At 54.1% G+C, this 9,173-nt stretch overlaps 1 protein-coding gene across 2 annotated transcripts in view; it reads left to right on the forward strand.

Moving 5' to 3' along the window:
- RNF212 (ring finger protein 212) overlaps positions 1–9,173 on the forward strand; it is a 35,611-nt gene that overhangs the window by 2,848 nt on the left and 23,590 nt on the right. For both annotated transcript variants that reach the window (XM_029949730.1, XM_029949738.1), the window contains exon 2: positions 1,419–1,480. In XM_029949730.1, the coding sequence (XP_029805590.1) occupies positions 1,419–1,480 (62 nt within the window). The remainder of the gene's footprint in view (positions 1–1,418; positions 1,481–9,173) is intronic.

Here is a 9,173-nt window from a genome sequence, read left to right on the forward strand (position 1 = left end):
GTCGGCGTGGCCGCCCACTGGCCTTGGTCGCATTCCTCTCGTGTCCAGCCTCTCACTCCCCCCGCCCTCCACGCAGCTTGCAGAGTTTTGGGGGTCCGCCCTGTTAACCGTGGACGCCGCAGCCTCTGGCCCTGGCGGTGCTCAGGGGAAGTGCCCCGGAACCGCAGTAGGGATGAGGGGTGCGGAGCCGTACCACCAGGGGCCGGTGACCCGAGGATGTTTGTAGGGTTAGGAAGGGGGCCGCTGGAAGGGAGCCTGCTCTTTCTGCACAAGGACCCTGTCACCCTTGGCGCGGGGGGCTGCGACGAGACAGGAGCAGGCACAGTGGGTTGGGGTGTTGCCCAGTAGGTGACTGGAGGGGGGCGGGGGAAGCGGGCGAGGCCGGTAGGTGGTATGGGGCTTGTCTGAGCACCCCCCCAGGGAGCTGGTGGCCCCCGAGGAAACGGATGGTCGCCTGGCAGTGGTGCAGGTTCAGCAGCGTTGGAATCCACGGTCTGTGAATCCACCTCCCAGTGCAGTGATTTTTTCCCCCGGTTCTTAGCAGAGGCTGGACCAGAAGAGGGGGAGAAAGAGCCGCCGGGTCTGGGCTGGGTGTGCTGCTGGGGAGGGCCGGGAGCGCGGCAGTGACCGGTGGGCTCCGGGCTCCGGCTGCTCTGTGGGAGAGCCAGGTGAGGCTCCGGCATGTGCGGCTGGGGCCCAGCCCAGGACGAGGGGCCCTGCTGCCGCCACCGGTGGGCGCAGGCGTTGGAAGGGATCTGCGTTTGCCCAGCACAGCGGCGCCTCCGGGGGCCCAGGGCGCCGTCCCGGGAGAAGGGCCCCTGTGGGGACAGGCCCCTGAGGTCAGCACAGGCGCCCAGGGGGGACGAGAGTGTGGTGGAAACAGGCGTGCTGCGGCAGGCGCGGGTCACTAGGGACCCCAGACGGGAGCAGGTGAGTCGCCGGACCGGCAGGAGGGAAGTGCGAGGTGTCAGGCCAGACGCGCAGGTGGCTGAGGCTTAGCAAATACAAGTCCTTTCCCAGTGAGCGGGCTCTGGTGTCTCGGAGGTGAGGCTGTGGGGGCAGAACACAGCTCTGACTTCATCTGTTGGGTGGGGTGCCGGGAGCTGCTTTCATTTTGAGTCATTAACCGTTGTTCATGACGTGTCACTGCAGAGCCCGACAGGAAGAGGGATCCGAGACACATTTGAGTTTGAGTATTGTTGGTCTTCATAGTCACTATTTGGGGGCAATTCTGCAAGGCAGGAAAAGGTGGATTGTTTACTGGGTAAACAGTCTCCAGCCCTGGCCGCACAGGGTCATGACTGAACGTGGAAAGTGCAGATACTACTTTGAAGAACTGTTGTAATTTGAATCTGCGTCTCCACGCATTCAGAAGCAATGCTCACGATAATATAGTAAAGTTTGCTTTTCTTTTACAGGTAGAAAGGGCGAGTGCTTGATTTGTAAAGTGCCTTGTCACACACTTTTACTTTCGGAGCACGTAAGTTCAAATACGTATTATCTGAATGTTACTCACTATTTTTTTTTAATTTAAGATTCAGTAATAGTCGTTTGGGGTGTCTGAAAAAAATTTCATTTTATTAGGTTAATTAAAAGATCTTACAGGATTTCTGAGTAAAGGTCAGTGAGGGTTTGGTTTTGAATACCTCAGACAGCTCTCTGTCTGTAGTTTGCCGCCGCGTGCCAGGGGGTGAGGGTGCGGTGAGTCGGGTGTCTCAGCACAGCGCCGACCCCGGAGAAGGCGGCCGCGCCGGGCTCTCCCTGGGGCTCGTCCCTAGGAAGAGGGTTGGAGGAAAGTCAGCTCAAAGCTGCGGGCTGTCCCAGCAGGCTTGAAACAGTGACTTTTATTCTCTCGAAAACACATCAGTTGAACTTGTTTGATTTAAACCTCGTTGTAAATAATTATTCTCTTTATACTTAGGTTCTAAGATATATATGTGATCAGATGTTTTAGTTGACAACAGTTGTTTTTTTCTGATTGCAAATACAAGACAATGTCCCAAAAAACCTAAAATGATTCAGTAAATCGTAATGGAGAAGGTGAAAGCCTCGGGGAAGCCCGTGGCCCCCAGATGACTGCGGGGGGCTCCGCTCCTGCCGGCTGTGTGGCCGCGACTTCTCTTCCTACAGGACGCCCTCGCTCCCCAAGAGCGCTGCGTAGCGTTTCAGTATTTTCCTACTGGCAAAACCAGTTCACTGGTTTCCTGGTGGGGGGTTAGTTTTTCACTCTTTCAGAAAGTCTTACAGCCAGCATTTTTTCCATGTCTCTGCGTATTTGTAAGAATATTTCTGTAGCATAAATTCCTAGAAGTGGAAAAATAAGGGCAAAGATTTAAGCGTTTGATAGAAGGTGCCTTATTTCCTTTAAGAAAGGTACAGGCTTACCTCAGTGTTCTTTTGATATGTGTGTCCCTGATGATGAGTGACGTCGAGCATCTTTTCATGCGTCCATTGGCCATCTGGATGTCCTCTTTGGGGAACTGCCCATTCATGTCTTCTGCCCATTTCTTCACTGGATTATTTGTTTTTTGGGTGTTGAGTTTGGTAAATTCTTTATAGATTTTGGACACTAACCCTTTATCTGATATGTCATTAGCTGATATCCTCTTCCATTCTGTCATTTGCCTTTTAGTTTTGTTGATTGTTTCCTTTGTTATGCAGATTTTTATCTTGATGAGGTCCCAATAGTTCATTTCGACTTTCTTTTCCCTGCCTCTGGAGACGCGTCAGTAAGAAGTTGCTGCCGCCGAGGTCAAGGAGGTTTCTGCCGTGTTTTCTTCTCTAGGATTTTGGTGGTTTCCTGTCCCACGTTTAGGTCTTTTATCCTTTTTGAGTTTATTTGTGTGTGTGATGTAAGAAAGTGGTCCAGTTCACTCTTCTGCACGTCGCCGTCCGGCTCTCCCAGCACCACCTGCTGAGGAGACTGTCTTTATTCCGTTGGATGTTCTTTCCTGCTTTGTCAGAGATTAGGTGGCTACCCATTTGTGGGTCTAGTTCTGGGTTCTTTAACACCGATCAAAGTGGCTTAAACGAACAACTCAGGAAACCACAGATGCTGGCGAGGATGTGGAGAGAGGGGAGCCCTCTTGCACTGCTGGTGGGAACGCAAACTGGTGTCGCTACTCTGGAAACAGTATGGAGGTTCCCCAAAAAATTAAAAATAAAACTACCCTACGACTCAGCAGTAGCACTACTAGGAATTTATCCAGAGGACACAGGCATGCTGATGCAGAGGGGCACATGCGCCCCAATGTTTATAGCAGCACTTTCAACAATAGCCAAATTATGGAAAGAGCCCAATGTCCATCATCTGATGAGTGGATAAAGAAGATGTGGTTTAGATATACAATGGACTTTTATTCAGCGATGAGAAAGAATGAAATCTTGCCATCGCAACACCGTGGATGGAAGTAGAGGATATTATGCCAACTGGAATAAGTCACTCAAAGAAAGAGAGAGATTGTACGTTTTCACTCATATATGGAATTTGAGAAACTTAACAGGAGACCATGGGGGAAGGGAAGGGACAAAAGTACATACAAACAGAGAGGGAGGGAGGCAAACCGTAACAGACTCTGAAATACAGATTACAAACTGAGGGCTGGGGGGTGGGCAGGAGGGGAAAGTGGGGGATGGGCGCTGAGGAGGGCACCTGCTGTCAGGAGCGCTGGGTGTTGCTCATAACTGAGGAATCACGGGAATCACCCTGTACGCACTGTGTGTCAGCCACCTTGACAACAAGTTACACATATTTTTAAAAGCAGAAAAAAGAAGGCATGAGACAGACTTCCAAGGAACTTTTAAAGGAGATAAGCATATAAACACATGATTATTAAAATGAACAATTGGAAGTAAGAACATGAAGGGGCGCCTGGGTGGTTCAGTCAGTAGAGCGTCTGACTTCGGCTCAGGTCACCATCTTGAGGTCTGCGGGTTCAAGCCCCACATCAGGCTCTGTGCTGACAGCTTGGAGCCTGGAGCCTGCTTCCGGATTCTGCCTCTCCCTCTCTCTCTGCCCTTCCCTGGCTCTCAGGTTCTGTCTGTCTCTCTCTCTCAAAAATAAATACTTAAAAAAATTTTAAGAGTAAGAACATGAAGAAAACACAAAAAGAAACGTGCGGGTTTCTGCCCTGAGCGGTGCGGCCGGGCCCCGGGGCTGCACAGCCGCCCAGGCCTGCGGGGAGGGGCGCCCCAGCCCTGCGCCGCCCTCTTGGTGTGCACGCCCGGTCACGCGTGTTCTGTCTTGTTTTCTGGCGAGTGTCCTTCAGACTGTCCGCTTCGTTCTGTTGACTGCTGTTCGGCAGCACTTTGAGTATTCTTTTTGTCATTTTAAATAACCTTTAATTTCTCCTTTACCCTCTGTTTCAACTCAAGAATTATTTGGGAGAATAGTCCTTAATTTCTAAGAGTTTAGATTTTATCTCCTCTCTCATTTTTGTAGAAAACTTTTTAATTTTATGCCTTTGTGACCAGAGAATACGGCCATATGGTTTCTTTTTTTAATTGTCAAGATTTTCATTGTGTCTGAGTACGTGCTGATCACGGTGTTCCACAGATGCTTGGAAAGGTACGCGTGCGCTGCGTGAGCGTGAGCGTGAGCGTGAGCGTGAGCGTGAGCCGGCCGCCTCCCCCGCTCCCCGCGCCTGCGGGTGCTTCCGGCAGCCTCTCGGGCCGCGTGCGCCTTCCCGCCGCCACCGCGACACCTAAGAACCGTTCTTCCCGCCCTCGCTCCTGCTTCCTGGAATCTTCTCCCTCCACAGCCGGAGAGGTCCACGCACGCGGGCCGTGTGTCCCGGCTTTCTGGGAGTAAAACCAAGTCCCCCGTGCCGTGGCTCTGGGGCCTGGCCTCCGGGGGACACCCGGTCCCCTGGGCAGCGACTCCGCCCTGCCGCTGCGCCTGGAGCCAGGCTGCTTCCGCCCCCCACCGCCCCCCGGCCTTTATGGTCCTGCATGGCCGTGGTTTCTTTGACCTGTGGCAGGAAAGACGCTTGGAGCCGTGGCACGGAGTCACAGAACACCGCGCGCCCTCCTTAACTGAGTGCCCCTGTGGTTTCCGTTCCGACTGGCTCTCTTTCGTCGGAGCCGGACTCGTACCGGGCCCAGCTGGCTGCCTGTGGGCCGCCCGCGCCCCTTCCTCCGCCCGCGCCTGCTCCTGTCGCTCCCGCCCAGGGCCCCACCTGACTTGTGTTTGTTCATTTCTTTATCACTGGAAAGGGCCTTATCTGGCGGGTGGTGGGGAGACCAAACCTGGGGAGCCTGCGGGCACTTGGGGGAGGCAGCGGGGCCAGAGCCTGCGGTGAAGGCATGGCAGGAGGATGTGTGACAGAAGGGTCCCCTTGGGCCGGGACTGGCTGGCTCTCCAGCGGCAGTGGAGCGGCTCCACGGCCCGGAGAAGCCAGCAGCGTCCAGACTCCAGGGGTGAGGACGTGAGTGCTCAGGGCCCTCTCTGCACCCCACTTCACTTAGGGCCCTGGGGAGCTGTGGACAGAGTCGGGGGCTGACCCTGGACAGCGAAGCCTGGCTAGTAGAGATGAAGGTGGCCCCAGGGCGGCAGCCACAGGCCACCCTCCCCCAGGGTCTCCACGACGGCTGTGTTCTCTTGCCTTCCCCTGACCTCTGGGGCTAGATTCCACTGTCCTACCCCAGTCCCCAGGGCGGAGGGTGCTCACGGTGGGGCTGAACCTGGTTCCTAGGCCGCAGCCCGGATCCGGACCTGGAGGACGTGACCGCGTGCCAGCAAGGACCTACGTTTGGGGCACTTGGGGGTGTTCCACAGGGTTTTGGGGATAACCTTTCTACAGAGGGGAAGAGAGAGGTGGAAGTGGCCTGGCTGGGAGCCGTCTCTGGCCCTGCTCTCCTTTCTGGGCCCCCAGCTAGACTCAGTCTCCCCACCTCCCTCCCGTCAACGGCCCCCCCCAGGTCCTCCCCCCCATGTCACGTGGATACTGGTGACCCAGCGAGCAGAGCTGCTGGTTTCTGAGCAGAAGGCCATCCACTGGGCACAGCCTTCCGCCAGCGCGCAGGGGGAAACGGGTGTCCCCCTTAAGTTAGCGCCTTGGCGTGATTTTGGAATCAGCTTGTTACTTTCCTCACACACGAAGCCCAGGTCTGCACTTCACTGTAACGCAGGAAAACTGATGCCCCTCAGGCGTGGGCCCGGGGCCGCCGCGGGCATGCCGCCACCGTCTGTTTAGGTGCTCTGGCTCTGGCGGCGGTGCGGCACGGAGGCTGCCCGCCTGCCGCTGTCGCCGTCAGCCCTGGGCGTTGGCCCCCTGGGATGCCGTGGTACTCGTTTTCCAAGGTGTCATCTCTTAGTGCTTGTTGTTGGTATGTAAAAATCAGTTGATTTTGTCAGTGACCTTCTATCTGTGACGTACTGTGTTCACTTGAAATTTTTTTAAATGTTTTATTTAGTTTTGAGAGAGAGACTGTGCGAGCAGGGGAGGGTCAGAGAGAGAGGGAGACAGAATCCGAAGCAGGCTCCAGGCTCTGAGCTAGCTGTCAGCACGGAGCCTGACACGGGGCTCGAACCCACGAACCGTGAGATCATGGCCTGAGCCGAAGCCGGAGGCTCCTCCGACTGAGCCCCCCAGGCGCCCCCTGAGGTCACTTGATAACGCTGCTGGCTGATGGGGAGAGTCTTCCAGACTGCCGCCGTGTGGCCGCGCCACCCCCGGGGGCCGGTCTCTGCGTGATCCCGCCCTTTCTTTCCCTGTGCGCTCTTCTCCTCGCTGCGCCAGCAACAAGGAGCCACGGGTGGGGGCAGGCATCCTTTGTCTCTCTCTGATTTCAGGCTCCTGCTTCCAGCGGGACACCATGGAGTATTCGTGTGAGCCCTGGGTTTCTTACTAAGGGGTTTTCATTTTATTTTTCTACTTTATTTTGTTGATGTGGCAAATTGCATTCATTTCAGACTTTTAAACGCAGAGTGGAATTTCAGACACTGCTCCTTGGTTGTGCTGCAGTACGGCTTGCTCGCTCGATGAAGCTGGGTTTTGCGCGCCGGTGTTCATGTGAGAGCCGACCTGTGACCTTCCTTCCTTACACGCCCTTTCCACGTTTCGGTGAATCGGGGCTTTGCTGGCTTCATAAAAGGGGTTGGAAATCCTTTCATTTTCTCTTTTCTGGAAGCTTTTTTTAAAGACTGGGGTTATTGAGAGAATGGTAAAATTCATGTGTGACACTCTCTGATCCTAGGAGACTGAGGAGGTTTTTTAACTAGTGTTTAGTTTTTTTTTAATGTTTGTATATTTGCTAGAGACAGAGCGAGTACGGGAGAGGGACAGAGAGGGAGAGAGGGAGACACAGAATCTGAAGGGGGCTTCACCCTGACAGTAATAAGCCCAACTCCAGGCTTAAACTCATGGAACATGAAGTCATGACCTGAGCCAAAGTTGGACCCTCAGCTAACTTGAGCCACCCGGGTGCCCCAGGAGGACTTAGTTACGTGTGGGACTACTCAGAGTTCCTAATCCTTGGGTCAGCTTAAGAAAGTTTGCTTTCTTGGGGCGCCTGGGTGGCCCAGTTGGCTGAGCATCCAGCTTCCGCTCAGGTCATGATCTCGTGGTTCGTGGGTTCGAGCCCCGTGTCGGGCTCTGTGCTGACCGCTAGCTCAGAGCCTGGAGCCTGCTTCGGATTCTGTGTCTCCCTCTCTCTCTGGCCCTCCCCTGCTTGTGCTCTCTCTGTCTTTCAAAAATAAAGAAAAAGTATAAAAATTTTTTTAAATGTTGTCTTTCTCTAGGAATTTGTGCACTTCCTCTAAATTTTGAAATTTCCCGTCATCCGTATGTGTGCAGCCATCTGTATTTTCTGTGCCTGTGAGATCTGGAGCAATGTCCCTCTTTTGTTGCTTTCTCTGTTTTTTTCTTCAACAGCCTTACCTGGTTTTGTTGACTTTTATTAGTGTTCTCAGATGTTTGGGCCCTGTCGTCACTTTACATTTGTTCTCAACTTTGTTCTCTTTATCATTTCCTTTTCCTTTTTTGTTTGGATTTAATTTATTCTTTAAGATAGTTGCTTACGCCCACCTCCGGCCTCTCCCTTCTGACACTTACATTACGAGGTTGTGGTGCCTCTGTCCGTCCTGGTCTGCGTTCGTGCATTTGGCTGTGTTGTTTTTGTTATCTTTCACTTTGAAATAATTTGAAATTTTTACTTGACTACTCCTTTGACCTGTGTGTTTTCTGAAACTATCTTGATTTAGAAGTATTTGGTGATTTTTAGTTATGTTTACGTTTATTCAAGTCTAATACAGAAGAGCGCAGGCGCAAGGGCACGTGGCTGTGGGAACTGGGGCCCGAGCATCAGACCAATCCAGCACTCATCGCCGTGACCCCAGAGACTGCTGTGCCCTCGACCTTCTGGAATCTAACGTGAGGTGGTCTTCCTGCCCACGCGCGGCTCCCAGACGCTCCCGCCACCTTCGTCCCTCCCTCCTCTCGCGCTGGCGGCGCGGAGCCCCGCGGGGCAGCGGGCGTGTGCTCACCGTTCTGACCTTGGGCCCGCCCGCAGCCCCTTCCCGCGTGCGGCTCGCTTGCTCCCGACCCTGCTTGTTCCCGCCGAGCAGCCCTTTCCTCCCTGAAGGCCATGGCTTCTCTTGGTGACACGTTCTGGAAAGGACCTCTTTTTCTTGGTCTCCATTTTGAAGCATATTTTCACTGGGAATTCACTTAGAATTCTGTGGGGTCGCCTGGGTGACTCAGTCGGTTAGAGCTCTGACTTCAGCTCAGGTCATGAGTTCGAGCCCCATGACGGGCTCTGTGCTGACAGCCAGGAGCCTGCTTCAGATTTGTGTTGCTCTGTCTCTCCCCAACTCGTACTCTACAGCTGGCTCGCTCTCTGGAAAATAAACAAACATTAAGAAAGAAAGAATTCTTTAATGGAAACTGCTGTTTTGGTGCTTTGACCACACGCCTCCCGTGTGCGCCTTGCCCTGCAGCAGGCTCTCCCGTGCGTGATGACGGGGTCGGCGTAGTTCTGCGTGGCCTCACGGAGGTGCCCCAGCCTGGGCACTGAGCTCGTTCGTGGGCCGGGAGAGCCCTCGGCTGCTCTGTGTCCACACCTTCCCATGCCCCTCGGGCCTCTGTCACATGCAGAGTGGTGGACTCCTGTCCCGGAAGGCAGTGGGTGCTGACAGATCAGTGACTGCCTTGCCAGGTGCCTCGTTTCTGGTG

Source organism: Suricata suricatta, chromosome 1, assembly GCF_006229205.1.
Source record: "Suricata suricatta isolate VVHF042 chromosome 1, meerkat_22Aug2017_6uvM2_HiC, whole genome shotgun sequence".
In the NCBI taxonomy this organism is placed as follows: domain Eukaryota; kingdom Metazoa; phylum Chordata; class Mammalia; order Carnivora; family Herpestidae; genus Suricata; species Suricata suricatta.